Source organism: Esox lucius, chromosome 1 (genome assembly GCF_011004845.1).
Source record: "Esox lucius isolate fEsoLuc1 chromosome 1, fEsoLuc1.pri, whole genome shotgun sequence".
Classification (NCBI taxonomy): domain Eukaryota; kingdom Metazoa; phylum Chordata; class Actinopteri; order Esociformes; family Esocidae; genus Esox; species Esox lucius.
The window spans coordinates 35,581,839-35,599,928 of NC_047569.1; the positions used below are offsets into that span (position 1 = coordinate 35,581,839).

The window sequence follows — 18,090 nt, forward strand, 5'->3', positions numbered from 1 at the left end:
TCTTTACGCACAAAGCCCTTGTTCTTCAGAACACAGCACCAGCAGCTTAAATAGCCCCCATTCCCTACATATTCCCTAGAGCAATATATACTTTTTTACCAGAGCCCTGCAAAAAGTCAGAGGTGGATCTTGTCCCGGAGGCCATGGCCCTTCATGCCAGATCCGTGGCAGATCCATGGCTCTTCATGCCAGATCCGTGGCAGATCCATGGCTCTTCATGCCAGATCCATGGCTCTTCATGCCAGATCCGTGGCAGATCCATGGCCCTTCATGCCAGATCCGTGGCAGATCCATGGCTCTTCATGCCAGATCGGTGGCAGATCCATGGCTCTTCATGCCAGATCGGTGGCAGATCCATGGCTCTTCATGCCAGATCGGTGGCAGATTCATGGCTCTTCATGCCAGATCCGTGGCAGATCCATGGCTCTTCATACCAGATCCGTGGCAGATCCATGGCTCTTCATGCCAGATCCGTGGCAGATCCACGGCTCTTCATACCAGATCCATGGCAGATCCTGTGTTCATTTTGTCTCCAAGCAGGCAGTACTGTTTCATCTTCTTCCCCCCGCAACACCAGCCAGAACTGGCCCCCCCGCTGTACACCCACCCAAATCTAGAGTAACAATAGGTGTCTGTTCTTCTTTCCCTACATTGTGGGGTGTAGAAATACGAGGAATGAGCAGGGAGATGAATGCTGAAGCTGGGAAATAAAGCCAGGTTATGAAGCAGAGACATGAAGCTGAGATATGAAGCTGAGATATGAAGCTGAGATATGTACCCACAGAAGGACGGCTACACTGCAAGCATAGTGTTAACCTGTAGAACAGCCTGAGGCACAGAGACAGTTATTGTGGTTATAAGCCAGCAGGAGAGCTGAGAACAGCTTAAAGACGAAGAAAAAGACAAGGCAATAGAACAGAAACTTGCCAACACTTCCGCTGCAAGGCCTGGATCAATAGGAAAATGTGCTTTGCAGTGTTTCAAAAACACGGGGAAGAATCAATCCAACATTCAAACCCACCAGCCGTCTGTGGATCTCACCTGTATAGGCTTCCCTATGACCTGGTTGATTACCTCTATAACCGGGCCCAGCCAACTAACATACTACTTGCATGACTGATGAACAGAAATCTGCAAATGTATCAATTATTGGGCCACATGGGACCGAGTTCAACGCAACCCTTTAACGCCACCTTCTGGAATCAGCATATACAGCGGAAACAATGTTAAACCGTGCAGGTGTCTCATCAGCTAAGTGAGTCCAACGTGTTTTTTAAATATAATGACGTAAGCTTTTCTCAATCAATGTTTGTAGAGAGTAAGCTGCGGACATATGTTAGGACAGAGTAGGCTGCGGACCTATGTTAGGACAGAGTAGGCTGCGGACATATGTTAGGACAGAGTAGGCTGCGGACATATGTTAGGACAGAGTAGGCTGCGGACATATGTTAGGACAGAGTAGGCTGCGGACCTATGTTAGGACAGAGTAGGCTGCGGACATATGTTAGGACAGAGTAGGCTGCGGACATATGTTAGGACAGAGTAGGCTGCGGACATATGTTAGGACAGAGTAGGCTGCGGACATATGTTAGGACAGAGTAGGCTGCGGACATATGTTAGGACAGAGTAGGCTGTCTAGCCTACAAAGAGCCTAGACTATCTCACTCAGAAACACAGGTAAATCGTCTGTCACCATGGAATATTCCCCATGCTTTAAATGTGACAAATCCTAACTGTATTCATGGATATTCGGATTTAAGGTATAATCTGACCAATTAATCATTAGGCCAATGTGGGTAGTCGCATTACACCAGCCCGTTATCAAAGACTAGACAGATTCAGCTTTGATTTAACTTTGGCTTAAACAACCTTTTTTGACTGAGGTGAAACTATGTTCATATCCCAGATTAAAAAGACATTTGTAAAGATATAAAAGATATTCATACCTTTGTTTACGCTCCCGTCTATATTTAGGAACTGGATGCAAGAATGATTTCCGAAATGTTGACAGATGTTTATAAAATAACTTTGTCATCAACACAACTATGAAATAGACAAGCCAATCCACTTGCTAAATAGTCTAATACTTTAGACATTTTGAAAAAGCTCTTTATTGATTTATTTATAAATAAAATAAAACACATTTTATCATATATTTCTTCCTTCTCCTTTTCAACATTGGTTTTTGAAACGTCAAACCTTATGCATAACGTTCAAAAAGTAGCTGGCCTACTTGTTTGACCTTTGTTTTTGTTTTTTTATTGATTGACTCATATTGCATACATCAACTAAAACAAATTTTATTGAGTATATCGCTATAAGTTTCTATGACTATTATTGAAAAAGAGATTAAACATTGACAGAACATATCACTTTTATTGATTTATTGATGATTAATAAATCAAAAAATATTTTGGTGGGAGTTTAGGGGCTGTCTACTTCCAGACATGGTATATAAAGGAAAGGGACACTAGCCTCCTGAATGACTGGTGGACAGCCATGCCATTTCCACATCTGGCTCCCTTCATCTGTGTCTGGACATTAATCCAGAGAAGGCAGCACCGGCTGCTGTGGTAGCTAAAGCCTGAAGGCAACAATGCAATGCATTGCTCAATTCTAAGTTTCCCCCAGGTCTTAACTGTTTCTACTTACTAGTACATTGTTTAGGTCTTGGCGTGAATTGATTTGCGCTAATGTAACCACATTGCATGTGTCAACAGAGCCTCTTCATTGTAACTTTTATTTTAATTGGTTAATGTAATTCAGAATAAAGATTAATTAATTGAGAACTGGCCAAAAAACTACACAAAATGATTAAATATTTGCACTATAAAACACTACTATTTTCTAGTCTCTGGGAAATACATTTTTAACAACATCAGTATGACTTCAACCCACACGTTTGTTCTGTGGGCACCAGAAAACCATGAATCCATATTCCTATCCCTTACTGCTAATCCTAACCCTAACCCTTATCCTAAATTGTACTCAAAATCTAATCCATCCATCCATCTTCTTCCGCTTATCCGGGGCCGGGTCGCGGGGGCAGCAGTCTAAGCAGAGATGCCCAGATTTCCCTCTGCCTAGACACTTCCTCCAGCTCTTCCGGGGGGACACCAAGGCGTTCCCAGGCCAGCCGGGAGACATTGTCCCTCTAGCGTGTCCTAGGTCTTCCCCGGGGTCTCCTCCCGGTGGGACGGGCCCGGAACACCTCCCCGGGAAGGCATTCAGGAGGCATCCGGAACAGATGCACAAGCCACCTCAGCTGACCCCTCTCGATGTGGAGGAGCAGCGGCTCTACTCTGAGCTCCTCCCGGGTGACCAAGCTTCTCACCCTATCTCTAAGGGATAGCCCCGCCACCCTGCGGAGAAAGCTCATTTCGGCCGCCTGTAACCGGGATCTTGTCCTTTCCAAAGCTCATGACCATAGGTGAGAGTAGGAACGTAGATTGACCGGTACATCGAGAGCTTCGCCTTGCAGCTCAGCTCTTTCTTCACCACAACAGACCGATACATCGACCGCATTACTGCATTAATCCATAAACTGTAAATCACATTTTCCTAGACGGGACCGAACCAAAAACCTCAAGGGGAATGATTTTAGGTTTTTCTATATTTGTCCCAATATATACACGTTGAACTCGATCACATACACACGCATGCGCGTAACCTCACCGCTTTTGGCCGTTTACTTGACGGGCCATTCCCTTGTTCAACCCGGGAAAGCTTAATATAATTCCCTTACTGGGAAACGCCATGAGTCGTTCATCTTCATTTATCTACCATCTTTAGACATACCTTGTCATCTTACCTATTTTAGTTAGGCCTATCATAGTAATCCATTCTGTTGTCATCCTCTTAGAAATGGGCGAAAAGCTTAATAGCAAATTGCGGTAAACAACTAACTAACATATATTATAAAAAGTAGGCACTTGAAAATATACCATATCTCCTCTTTCTCGCGTGAGTTGCAGTGAGCTCTGCGCAGTGAGAACTGTAGGTAGTCCGCCATTGCTGTGTGTGGAGATCTACGTTAGACCAGAATTGGCGTTTGATTGTCAACAACTAACTACAGACCTACAAGGAAGGTCGAGTGGGAGCTGATCGGCTGGTGCACAAGTATACCTCCCTGTTCCTAACCAGAAAATATTTTCATGTAAATACAGAACACACAGACGAGGTAACCATGTCCAATCTCAGCAAAGGAGGCACCAAGAAGGACACCAAGATGAGGATACGAGCCTTTCCTGTAAGTACACACCGCTGATAGGACCTGTCTCTGCCAGCAGGCGGTGACTCGACCGCGGAGGTTCGAGTAACTAGCTTGGGAGGCAGTTTGCAAGGCCAATCTTTCAGTAAACAAAGCTAGCTACACCCTTCTAGCTACCCCAGATAACATGCTAACTAGATAGTTCGCTAGATATCGAGATTATGGAAAACGGCTAGTTAGTTCACTGCTATCTACCTAGGGAACCGGACCAGTCCGGCGGTGTTGTCTGACAATTGTTTAGCTAGCAAGTTACCTATAAGGTTAGCTGACGTTACACACTGTCATTTTTACTCGTAGAAAAACACGAGTTCCAGCTAGCTTGCTATTTAACGTCGTTAGCTGAATAGTTGGCGTCGTTGCTTTGTTTGTGTTCCAGTGACACTTGTTGTTTCAGAAATGGGTGCCTCGTATAGTCCCCCCCCCCCATGTATTTGTCATGACATTGTTGCTGAATCACGTCTTTTAGCTAACAACTTGTGCAGCACATACTGTATTAATAAAACTTTTGACACCCTGATCCCAACTAAGTAACGGCGTTAGCTGACATTTTGCATCGGTCTTACAGTATATGGCCAACGAACGTTAAGTTACTAGCTAAACTAGTTTGTTGTTTTTCACCGGTTAATAAGTTAAATAGCAGCTAGCCAGCCTAGGTTGACAATTAGAGCTTAGGTCAATGGATTAATTCGATGACATGCCACTGCAACAACTCAACAATACTCTGAAGATCAGTATTCTGTTCTGATGATGGATTGCCTATGCTGCATGCATTCACGGCTGCGTTTATGCTCACACTGGTCTGTTTTCTCTACTGATTGGTATTTGGACAAATCAGATCTGATAGGAGTTAATGTGAAAACCTTTGCTAGTCAAACTACTAATTAAGTGGGGTAATAAAGGTCAGAATGTGTCTGCCTGTGTAAACTTAGCCATTGTTGGTCCCCAGTAATCAGTTTTAAAACTGATATGCTGCATTTACTCATGCAGACCAATTCTGAATTATTCTCAGTATTGGGCAGGTCTACCTGAAAATATATCTGATTTGAATATATCTAATTGGAGTAGTCAGAAGACCAATTAGGCTGCATATACTCAGGCCTCATTACACAGGCTTTTTTGAATTAGTATTTGGACCAATCACAATAAAAAAGGCAGCTCAATTCTATAATATTTGCCCACCAAGGCTGTGTTTGCACTTGGCGCATAAAGTTTTCCAATTGATTGATATTTTGACAAATCAGATAATCTGTGACTGTGATGAGGTGTGATATGTAGCGGACCAAAACCAAACCGCCACGATCATAAAGGACAACAATATTACAGTGCCTTTATTCTTCAGTTGTCCATCGCTTGTAGGCCTTCTGTGCCTGATAGCTAGCAGCCCCGATCTTAGTGCTCTCTCGCTGCATCAGTGACTAGCTGTCCACTGCAGACGTCAAGCTGAAGGCACCATGGACAGTGGATGTGAATGGCGCTGTGTCCAAGCATCTTGTATGCAGCTTTCACCCAGACTCACTCTGGAGAGCCTCCAGGTTTATTCAGCAATATAACATGGCAAATATATAATGTGTTGAGCTACTTATTTGGACCGTTGTCCTATTGCGGTCCTGCCATCGATGTGTATTGCATGGGGCGTTCCTCGGGTTTGCTTTCATTTTGTTCTATAGTTTTACATACTTTGTCGCTTTTAGGTAGGAATGTGATTCATGCATTTTCTGGAGGAGGGGCCGTTTTCTTAATGTTGCACCCGAACTGGTGGATATTGCATCATTATGTACATTCCTGGGCCTAAATGCTACTGTGTCAATAACAAGGTGTTTGCGGGATGCCGAACTGTAACAAGTATATGCATGTCACATATTGCCACTCCGAAGATGTATGCCTAGCTGACAATGTGATGAAATGTTCACATAATGCCTATCGCGCTGCTGAGCTCCAGTTCCCCCATAAAGATGAGGGAGCCTGTGAATCCCAAAACCCTGGCCCGTCGGTCTGTTTGCTCGCTGCTCACTCATCCTTCCGTCCTCTGCAGATGACCATGGACGAGAAGTATGTCAACAACATCTGGGACCTTCTGAAGAATGCCATCCAGGAGATCCAGAGGAAGAACAACAGCGGGCTGAGCTTCGAGGAGCTCTACAGGAACGCCTACACCATGGTGCTGCACAAGCACGGCGAGAAGCTCTACACGGGCCTCCGGGAAGTGGTCACGGAGCACCTCATCAATAAAGTAAGGCAATTTACGAACCTTGATGTACTCAACACAGTTGGGCTTTGAATCAGTACCGGGTGCAGTTCAATGTGGCACGCAGCGAAAAAAGATTTCTCAACAGCAAAATGAAAATGGGTGTTTCTTATTGGACTATAAGTCCTAGTTGTCCCTTGTTATTTCCGACTGTTTTTGTCAGTTTGGTGCCTCGTGAGTACAGCCCTCTGTGCTGGGTCTGGTCAGGTTTGTGGCAATAATTACCCTTATAAAATCACTGGCAAGTTTTCAGCTCGTTTTGTTTTCGGGGGCACTTAGTCTCCAAAGTTGGAAAATAGTCACTAAGCTTAAACACAGCTTGACCACAAGATGCTTGTGTTTGTTGAATAGCAAAGGATCACGTGTTGTCCGGACCTGGTCATTGAAATCCATGCGATATTAAATTACAGTTCAGTTGGCTTGTTCAATGTTGGGCCAGTTTGGTGTGCTGACAGCAGTGTGATGAAGTGGAGCACTCATATTAAGCTTGTTACTGTGGAAAAGCTCTGGGGATCTCTGACTGTGGCTGGATGCAGCGGACTTGCACAACAAAGCAAACTAGCCAGAACATGAGTTTAAAACCCCCTTTTTCTTTCCCCAATTTCGTGTAATCCATTGTGATATGACACTGCCTCATTGCAGCAACTCCCAGCTGCTCAGGAGAGTTGAAGAGCTCAGCAGGTTTTCCTCCAAGGCATCTGCTACGCGTCATCTTGCACACCCTTCCAGAAATTCTGTGAAATCAGCATGAGGACGGTCTCACCTGCCTCAGGGAGGCGCTAGAGTGCAATGAGTAGAAATCCCTGCTGGCGACGCCACCCTACAGCCAAGGTGGTGTTTGAACAATGTGTGCCTTGTGGAGCTCCCGGACACACGCCAGCCAGCCACTGTTCCAAAACAGAATTCACTCCCATTCAGTATCCAGCCTCTAATTTTAGGGTTTGAAACAAAAAACTTTTAAGGAATAGTGTGCTGCTATGGCCGTCTTAATGTGTCTTTTATTCCTAAGTGAACCCTATTGCCTGCACTGTGCACAATTTATCTTTTTCCAGAGCACATAAAAAATTCACTGTGGGCTCCATTTGGGATGCCTGGTGAGAAAGTTGAAAACACACTTTCATTACTACTTTGTCAGGTCTGCTGATTGAAAAAGCCTCCTGTATTGGAGAGTAATGCAGGATTTGTGTTCTTGGGTTTTACAGTGTTTTGTCAAACGAGTTAGCCGATTTAATCTCCCTTTTGGTGCTTTAATCAGTGGTAGTGACAGCCTTTGATCATAGAGTTTGTGTGGTTAGAAATCTCTCTTAGGGGGCTTTTATTTTTAATGGAAATGTATGCGTGAATGGCATTGACCCAAATGGTGCATGCATACAATTTCGTGATCGAAGTGATGGAGCAGCTTTTTGTTTGGTGGTTTTTCATGCTACATGTCAAATTTTAATTTGGTGATATATATTTGGCCTTACTGTATAGTTAGAGGTTATATGGTGAGAGACAGCTTTGAGGCTGGCAAGAGATGAACCGTTAACTTAACCCTAATAGCACTTTACCTGCCAACGTCCTCCAGTCTTTTTCTACTTGTTCTTCGTCTGAATTAATTGTCCAAAGCAAACAAGTTAAATGTGGTAGAGTGTTAAATGTGGTAGAGTGTTAAATGTGGTAGAGTGTTAAATGTGGTAGAGTGTTAAATGTGGTAGAGTGTTAAATGTGGTAGAGTGTTAAATGTGGTAGAGTGTTAAATGTGGTACAGTGTGGTACATAAGTACAGTGATACATTCTATTATTCTTTTTGTGCTGCTCCAAAAGTTTAGCTTTTTTTCTGTGTGTGTGTGTGTGTGTCTGTGTTAATGACTTGGGCTATCTGTGAGGTATGAGCCTGTGTGCCTGACTGTGCTGTTCCTTCACAGGTAAGGGAAGACGTACTCAACTCCCTAAACAACAACTTCCTTCAAACACTGAACCAGGCCTGGAACGATCACCAGACAGCAATGGTCATGATCAGGGATATCCTCATGTATATGGTGAGTAACACTGCCTTGTGCAGTTTAAAACCAGACAGGATTTGATCACATAAAAGCGATTCACTATTCGTCCCCTGTTAGTCCAGTGCCAAACAGATGTGTGTGTTAGTTTTCCAGATTGACAACTTTCAGTAAAAGTAATAACACATTTTGCATCATTGTAAAGCCTTTATTATCGCCGTAAAGCCTTTATTACAGTCGTCATTACACTTTTTTTTTACATTTCTTTTACACGTTTTACATTGTACTGGAATAACTGTAAACAGAACTACTGCCATGATCAATGTGTACTTCTCAGACATGCCTACTTAGTTGTTAGGATTTAAATGTATTTCTCAATGCAGAATCGGGTCGATACCCTCCCATGGACTGGTAATGCATTGCTGCCTGGCTGTAAACACACTCTGGGGTGAGGTTTCCCCTAGGCACAGATCTAGGATCAGTTGCCCTGATGTGACCCAGAACGGCCTTGACTAACGGGGCTCCCCCTCTCGTGTCCCAGGACCGGGTGTACGTGCAGCAGAACAACGTGGAGAATGTCTACAACCTGGGCCTCATCATCTTCAGGGACCAGGTGGTGCGCTACGGCTGCATCCGGGACCACCTCCGTCAGACCCTGCTGGACATGATCGCCCGGGAGAGAAAGGGCGAGGTGGTGGACAGGTAGAATCCTGTCCGTGTCCGTCAGAGGTTGATAGACAGGGCTTTGAATACCACATTCCAGGTGGTCTGTGGGCCCTGGTCTGTGTCCGTGGCGGTGTGTGTCCGTGGCGGTGTGTGTCCGTGGCGGTGTGTGTCCGTGGCGGTGTGTGTCCGTGGCGGTGTGTGTCCGTGGCGGTGTGTGTCCGTGTGTGTCCGTGTGTGTCCGTGTGTGTCCGTGTGTGTCCGTGGTGGTGTGTGTCCGTGGTGGTGTGTGTCCGTGGTGGTGTGTGTCCGTGTGTGTCCGTGTGTGTCCGTGTGTGTCCGTGTGTGTCCGTGGCGGTGTGTGTCCTTGTGTGTCCGTGGCGGTGTGTGTCCGTGTGTGTCCGTGGCGGTGTGTGTCCGTGGTGGTGTGTGTCCGTGTGTGTCCGTGTGTGTCCGTGTGTGTCCGTGTGTGTCCGTGTGTGTCCGTGGCGGTGTGTGTCCGTGTGTGTCCGTGGCGGTGTGTGTCCGTGTGTGTCCGTGGCGGTGTGTGTCCGTGGCGGTGTGTGTCCGTGGCGGTGTGTGTCCGTGTGTCCGTGGTGGTGTGTGTCCGTGGTGGTGTGTGTCCGTGGCGGTGTGTGTCCGTGTGTGTCCGTGGCGGTGTGTGTCCGTGGCGGTGTGTGTCCGTGGCGGTGTGTGTCCGTGGCGGTGTGTGTCCGTGGCGGTGTGTGTCCGTGGCGGGGTGTGTCCGTGGCGGGGTGTGTCCGTGGCGGGGTGTGTCCGTGGCGGTGTGTGTCCGTGTGTGTCCGTGGTGGTGTGTGTCCGTGGTGGTGTGTGTCCGTGGCGGTGTGTGTCCGTGGTGGTGTGTGTCCGTGGTGGTGTACTACATAGGGAATAGGATGCATTTATGAATAACCTGTACTTGACACATGGTCTCCATTAGACAGTATTTTTTTATTTTGCATAATATTCTCTTTTCCTTTCCCTCTCTCTCTCTGTCAGGGGGGCAATCAGAAATGCGTGCCAGATGTTAATGATTTTAGGCCTCGAAGGGAGGTCAGTTTACGAAGAAGACTTTGAAGCCCCGTTTTTAGAAATGTCCGCAGAGTTCTTCCAGGTCTGTCTTAATATCCGGTCCAAGCCTCTGTTCACACATTTCATTTCCATCAATGCTCTACATGTCATGTTGACATGCACCTATATAGTGTTATTAGCCAACTGTTATCATGTGATATGCAGTCTCTGTCAAGTGTGTTGCCTAAATGACCCAAAGTGCGTCTAACCCAAGTTGTTTTGCCTCCAGATGGAAAGTCAAAAGTTTTTAGCGGAAAACAGCGCCAGTGTGTACATAAAGAAAGTGGAGGCGCGGATCAACGAGGAGATTGAGCGCGTGCTGCACTGCCTGGACAAGACGACGGAAGAACCCATCGTCAAGGTTGTGGAGCGGGAGCTCATCTCCAAGCACATGAAGACCATCGTGGAGATGGAGAACTCTGGCCTGGTCCACATGCTGAAGAACGGAAAGACAGAGGGTCAGTGTGCCATGCTATCGCCACTACTGCTTCTACGGCCGTGGCCTGTTATGTGTGGATGCACGTCATCAGGTGTCCCTTGCCAAAGACGTTTCTAACCTCGAGGGTCCTTCCAGGTTAAATGTGAGGTGAACAGGAAGCTTTGCTGCAGACGTGGCATGAGACAGGGGCAACCTTTAGGATAACTCTCTGTGTTTAGATGGTGGACATGGTGTCAACTACATGGTGCCAATGTGTTTATTTGTTTGCCATGAGCCTGTTGGCACCACCCGAATGTATGCTTTCTGATACCTTTGTCAGCAAATCCGTATGTCTTGTGAAAGATCTGTGGTATTTAAATGTGATTGCACTAACGTGTGTGTGCCTGTGTGTGTGTGCCTGTGTGTGTGTGTGTGTGTGTGAACACAGACCTGGCGTGTATGTATAAGCTCTTTAGCAGAGTGCCAAACGGGCTGAAGACCATGTGTGAGTGCATGAGCTCCTATCTCCGTGAGCAGGGCAAGGCTCTGGTGTCTGAGGAGGGTGAGGGCAAAAACCCTGTGGATTACATCCAGGTAACTCACGTCATGGACACAGAACAGGTCCACTTAAGATGTATCTCTGCCTTCATTCTCTACGCTTGTAAAGTGTGAAGAACTGAGGCGCAGGATCAATTGAGCATTTCTGCCATACTCCATGTTGACACTAGATGGCAGCAAACACACAAACATTTGCCCAATAGTGTCTGTGCTCATCTCTCAGTCCCTCCAGGTTATCAATATGTTGCTTCGTGATGTTGGCTGCCAGGCTTTACTGATATCGAGGCGGCATTATTGCAAATGTGAAAAACATTTTGTAATATTTTTAATCTGCCAATTGTGTGCATGTTTATTTACCATTAAATTCTGCAATTCCAGAATCCTGGTGAGACTGACCTTATACAAGGAGTTCTTTCAAGCCTAGTTTAAAAAAAGACTAAATACTTACATTTCCTGTGTGACCAAAATGCTTGTACTGTGGAGCCCTGAACCAGCAGTGTAGTAAGTACCTCTGCTCTCCCATAATCATTTCCCATGATCTTTTTTTTCTTCTGGTTTTCGTCAGGGTCTTTTGGATCTAAAGTCACGTTTTGACCGCTTCCTCCAGGAGTCGTTCAACAACGACCGTCTGTTCAAGCAGACCATTGCAGGGGACTTTGAGTACTTCCTCAACCTCAACTCTCGGTCGCCAGAGTACCTCTCGCTGTTCATTGATGACAAGCTGAAGAAGGGCGTTAAAGGAGTGAGTGGGTTTTCAGACGTAATCGATGTGGAACTCCTAGAGCACACGGGGCGTGTCCTAAATTGCAGCCTATTCCCTAGTGAGTGCACTGCATTTGCATACCTCAGGGCCTCTCCAAAGGAGTACACTACAAAGAGAATGTGTGGGTATCATTCAGGACTGGTGTGTTGTTGTCAGAGACGGCGACGACTTGACGGGGTTTAACGCCTACGTGTTGCTAATACTATCGACATCAACGTGACCTGTCGTGCTACCGACCAATGGGAGCCGTTGGCTGTATTCTGTCGCTCATTTTTAAATGATGTGTTTCACGAAAGCCGCTTAGTGTTAGGATTCCATTATATTAATAATGATAAGTGCTCACCACTGGCCGTCCTCATTCCGTCGTCATGTCTTCCTCCAGCTGACGGAGCAGGAGGTGGAGTCCATCCTGGACAAGGCCATGGTGCTGTTCCGTTTCATGCAGGAGAAGGACGTGTTTGAGAGGTACTACAAACAGCACCTGGCCCGGAGGTTGCTCACCAACAAGAGTGTCTCGGACGACTCGGAGAAGAACATGATCTCCAAGCTCAAGGTGAGGAACATGTCTGGGAACCATCCTGCATTTGTTCTCACCAGTGGAATTGAAGAGGCTTGCACGCGTAAAACAGTGTGATTTATCAAACCGTCCTAGTGATCGCATGCATGGTTTATGCACACATTTGTGTGTACACCAAGGTTATTATAGTTTTGCATTTTTTATTAGTTTTTATTTTTATTTCGTTTTGACTTTTTGTTTTCAAATTAAGTTTAGTTTTAATTAGTTTTTAAAGTGGGTTTGCTAGTTTATTTTTTATTTTTTGAAAATGCTTAGTTTTATTTTAGTTTTTATTAGTTTAAGTGTTAGTTTTAGTCTTTTTTTGTAATATGGGCTATTTGTCAGGGGCAAGATTCAAAAAGGTCAGAAAAAGTATTGTGTAATAATAACTCAACAAAAACATCATACAATTTTAGAAAATATTTATTCAACAATAAAACCAGTACATAAAATGTACATATGGGCACAAATATGTAAACAGTCGACACTCCGCAATAAATGCAAAATGTGGAAGTGACGTGTGCCAAGAAAAAAACCTAAATAGCCAACAGACTAAAGAAGACCTACATGATGAACCGCAAATACCACAGCTGTACAATTTTCACACCCTAATCTAAATTTATACAATAGCCTTCTGCCTACTCATCTGGATTGAAGCAGCAAACATTCAGTGTAAAAGTAAAAATGACATAACATTATTTAATATTTGAATCACAGCTTATAGTGTTTTGACATCGACAACCCAAGTGCATTTTACCTCAAACTAGCGACTAGTTAACTTTCTAAAGAAGGCGCAATCGCTTCTCGGGTAGACATTAACACACTGACCAAATTATATTCAGAATTTAAAATATTTTTATACCACTTTTTAATGCGTGATTGTGTAAAGGTGTTCACGAGATAGCAACCTTTCGCGAACTTGCTTCAACGTCGAACATTCGTTCTCATGGAGACGCGGTGTGCACGGAGGGGAGGTGTGTGTGTGTGTGTGTGTGTGTGTGTTTCAGTTAACGACAATGTTTTTTCCCACCTAGTTTTCGTTTTTTCGTTCGTTTTCGTTAAAGATTATAACCTTGGTGTACACGTGTTTGTTAGATGAGGCCCTAGCGCAGAAGAAACACCAGTGTCAGCAGATTGAAGGGTTTCCTGTTTGTTTACACTATAAACTGGAAATTGTGATCAAGAATGTTATCCCATTTAAATGCAGAATGCAGAGCTACAAGACTATACCAAACTGAGATTTTATTTTATGCAGAGAGTTAGAGCAGCGTTCTGTTTTGAGTTCTTGCTTTCTCATTTCAGCAGAACTGTTGTGAACGGTAATGAATGGTGTCTAGTATTAGCAACCAGGAAATGACAGAGCGATTTCATTGCGCTGTCGGCCATTGCTTGTTTGAGCAGAGTGTTTTGGTGAAGCCCATGGAAATGTGGAATGTGAAGCTTAGTGTGAGGTTGTGTACCTCCTGTTGACCAATAGACATTCTGCATTTTAGGATGCGCTTTTGTATTTCTGGTCAGTAAATGTTGGGAAACACTAATGTTATCACTTCAGATATTTCATGGACATTTTCTTATTCTACATGATGCCCCCAATCAATCAATCAATAGTTGTTTAGCATAACCACATGTTAGGCTGTACTGGTGTGAAACACATACAAGTAAACATATAAATCATCTCTTTCTCACTGCTTCTGTTTCGCTCTCTCGCTCTCTTGCTCTCTCGTTCTACTGGCCAGACGGAGTGCGGTTGCCAGTTCACCTCCAAACTGGAAGGAATGTTCCGGGACATGAGCATCTCAAACACAACCATGGATGAGTTCAGGCAACACCTGCAGTCAACAGGGGTGAGCGACGCTTCTGGGGGATCACTTCAGCTAGTTTTATTCCCCTTTACTTGAAACTTCAGCTAGTTTTATTCCCCTTTACTTGAAACTTGCAATGCTTCAGATAGTCAGTGTGAAAGTAAACAGAGGTGTAATGAGTTTTTCCTGTGCGTAGGTGTCGTTGGGTGGAGTTGATCTTACTGTGAGAGTCTTGACAACTGGTTACTGGCCAACGCAGTCCGCCACACCCAAATGTAATATCCCCCCTTCGCCTCGACATGCATTCGAAGTCTTCAGAAGGTTTGTCTGTCGCCTTTTACTGTGTCACACTTTGCGTAGTGGCGGCCATGTGTCTTTTGCCTCAGGTTTTTGGGGCTCTGTCCTTCATGCGTGTGTGCCCATGTGCCCTCAGGTTTTATCTGGCCAAGCACAGTGGAAGGCAGCTCACGTTGCAGCATCACATGGGCTCTGCAGACCTTAATGCCACCTTCTACGGCCCAATCAAAAAGGTATGACGTGGACTGACCGACTGTCTTAATGCCACCTTCTACGACCCAATCAAAAAGGTATGACGTGGACTGACCGACTGTCTTAATGCCACCTTCTACGGCCCAATCAAAAAGGTATGACGTGGACTGACCGACTGTCTTAATGCCACCTTCTACGGCCCAATCAAAAAGGTATGACGTGGACTGACCGACTGTCTTAATGCCACCTTCTACGGCCCAATCAAAAAGGTATGACGTGGACTGACCGACTGTCTTAATGCCACCTTCTACGGCCCAATCAAAAAGGTATGACGTGGACTGACCGACTGTCTTAATGCCACCTTCTACGGCCCAATCAAAAAGGTATGACGTGGACTGACCGACTGATTGTGTGTGTGTGTGTGTGTGTGTGTGTGTGTGTGTGTGTGTGTGTGTGTGAATTAGCAAAGAATGACATGGTCAACCATAGAAATGCATTATACTGGATTCTATTTAAATGGATGGGAACAGGCTACATTGATGATTTATCCTGTGTGACTGCTACCTGAAGAGGCCCAGTGGTGACCGACTCTCTCCGACTCTCTCCGCCCAGGAGGACGGCTCAGAGGTGGTGGTGGGCGGAGCCCAGGTGACAGGCTCCAACACCAGAAAGCACATACTGCAGGTGTCCACCTTCCAGATGACAATACTCATGCTCTTCAACAACCGGGAGAAGTCCATGTTTGAGGTAGGGTCATTAATTCAGTACACTGCTCATTAGCGGAGGGGCTGTGTCAGTGGACGAGGATCGGTCTTCTACAGGAATGATTGGTTGTTTTTGTTTGTTTGATCCTCTTTAACATGTCCCTCGTTAACATGTTCCTGGCTCTGAGTATACTACAGTTATGGATCAACAGACTCCCGTTCCTCCCCTCTTACTGTCATGTGTAGGAGATCCAGCAGGAGACGGACATCCCGGAGAGAGAGCTGGTACGAGCGTTGCAGTCATTGGCCTGTGGGAAGCCCACCCAGCGTGTCCTCACTAAAGAGCCCAAGTCCAAGGAGATCGAGAACGGCCACATGTTTACCGTCAATGACCAGTTCACCTCCAAGCTGCACCGGGTCAAGATCCAGACAGGTGAACCACCCCAGGCCACACCCACGGGCCTTTCTGACCCGCTAAGGTCATTCTACCCACAGATTTGATTCTACCTCTCAGATAGTGGTGTTAGGAAAAGGAATAGATCCCTTAAGTATATCCCTAACCCTGAAAACAGATGTACCCTGGTAGGGTGAAGGGTTTAATCCTGTGCATGTTTCGGCCGTTGGAGCGTCCCAGCTGAAACCTCCTTCCGTGTGTCCCCCTTTAGTTGCTGCTAAGCAGGGAGAGTCGGACCCAGAGAGGAAGGAGACACGGCAGAAGGTGGACGATGACAGGAAGCACGAGATCGAGGCTGCTATCGTCCGCATCATGAAATCCAGGAAGAAGATGCAGCACAATGTTTTAGTGGCAGAGGTCAGTTTGATGCTGTGTGTCAACATTGAATTGTTCCAGCGGGCACCTCTGCGTCTCCTCTGATTGTGCTTCTGTGTTTCAACTACCTCCAGGTCACCCAGCAGCTGCGATCACGATTCCTCCCCAGTCCTGTAGTCATCAAAAAGCGAATTGAAGGACTCATTGAGCGGGAATATTTGGCGCGGACACCAGAGGACCGCAAAGTGTACACTTATGTAGCATAAAGACATAAATTAATTGAAAGCTGACACAAAGAAAACAAGAGCCTTTTTTAGGGGTTCTTGTGCTATGCGTATGAACTTGGAAGTATGTCTTTTCATTGATACTGGGAAACACTGGGAAGCTTACTTGTCTTCCATTGGGGGGAAAAAGGTGTAGAAAATTGCTTTTTAAAAGGCAGAAGTTTTCTAAATATTTTAGATTTCTTCTGCTGTGAAGAGCAAGATGGAATGGGATTCAGCTTTGTTACAGATCCATGTTCCTGATGTGGCCTTGGGGAGAATTGGGGTTATGGGATTGAATTAGTCAAATGTACTGCATTCAAACCCAAGGAAACAAGCATACATAAAATAATTGGTGTGTGTTGGCTACACGAAGACCAAGAAAATATTTGACACTTCTCCCCTGTTCTAAATGTTGTTGTAAATGTGTTATGTTTGTGTTTTTCGTGTCACCATGCTGGTTGTACAGGTTATCAGACACTTGGCTTTTTTTCCATTCAAGGGTTTTAATGAAAGCAAATAGGAGCGGTGGCTTGATAATATGCTATATCTTATGGAATAGTGGAAGAAGTCACATACACTACCAGTCAAATGTTTCGACAGGTACAGTATGCCTTATTCAAGGTCTGTGGTTTTGGCTTCTATTATAAGTGAATGGACAGGCCAGAAAAGATTTCCCTTTTCTAGGTTCCTACCAATGCAGATCACAAATGGGGAAAGTTTATTTTTTTCCTTTACTGCATTTCAAACGGAACCTGTTTAGCGCCATGTTTTAATGTGTATAAATTGTAAATTAGTTGTTATTGTACTCACTGCTGAAGTGGACTGTATAGGGCCTTGTTTTCATCATTAAATGGAGAAAGAAAAATGGATGGAAAACATTTGCGCCTCCCTGTTCTACAACTCTGTGCCTTTCTTATCTGAGAGTACATAGAAAGCCACAGTAAATTGTCAGTTGTGTGAAATGTGTGTTCTTTTGGCCATAATTAAAGCCTAATGCATAGACAGAATGACACAGTTTAGCTCAGCAAGCAGCTGAGATGAAGTCAAAGGACCTCTCACTTTAACACTGGTAGCTGAGTAAGTCTTTTAAGCTGCAGTATTTATTGTCAAATCACCTTCTGAAGAATGTTTTCTAGCTAAGAAACCACTAATACTAGTTAAGAGAACATAAAGATTTGAGGCATTTGGGTAAGCCTGTAAGTCAACCAGTGTGACCATTTTAATAAAATTGCTGCAATTCATATTTTCCATGAGAAGAAAATAATTATTCTGGACTATAATTATCAAAATGACTCGTCTACCCACCAAATAAACCCCAATGATTTATTTGACCATTATTTTGACCCTAAACTGTAATTAATATACTTCATGGGATCAAATTGAGATGATTTTTGGTCATATTTCAGGAATTGTGGACTTTTACAAACATTTTATCAAAATGTCTCTCTTGTCGAAATCTGTACCTCACTGTCATTTCTTTAGATGAACCCAAAACATGACCTAGGTCTTAGACCACCTGAGATAGTAGTTTATT

At 44.8% G+C, this 18,090-nt stretch overlaps 1 protein-coding gene across 2 annotated transcripts; it reads left to right on the plus strand.

The window, feature by feature from the left end:
• Positions 1–3,854: 3,854 nt before the first annotated feature.
• cul3b (cullin 3b) lies at positions 3,855–17,797 on the plus strand. 2 transcript variants are annotated; one of them, XM_010871380.4, is made up of 16 exons: positions 3,855–4,249; positions 6,303–6,500; positions 8,423–8,536; positions 9,039–9,199; positions 10,160–10,274; positions 10,461–10,689; positions 11,098–11,243; positions 11,773–11,949; positions 12,353–12,523; positions 14,263–14,370; positions 14,525–14,649; positions 14,762–14,858; positions 15,388–15,564; positions 15,768–15,954; positions 16,187–16,332; positions 16,425–17,797. In XM_010871380.4, the coding sequence occupies exons 1-16, from the start codon at positions 4,187–4,189 to the stop codon at positions 16,554–16,556; spliced, it is 2,346 nt and encodes a 781-aa protein (XP_010869682.1). In that variant the 5' UTR covers positions 3,855–4,186; the 3' UTR covers positions 16,557–17,797. The 2 variants fall into 2 exon arrangements, with proteins under 2 accessions (XP_010869682.1, XP_010869690.1); XM_010871388.4 differs by having other exon boundaries at positions 3,857–4,249; positions 15,430–15,564.
• The last annotated feature ends 293 nt before the right edge of the window (positions 17,798–18,090 follow it).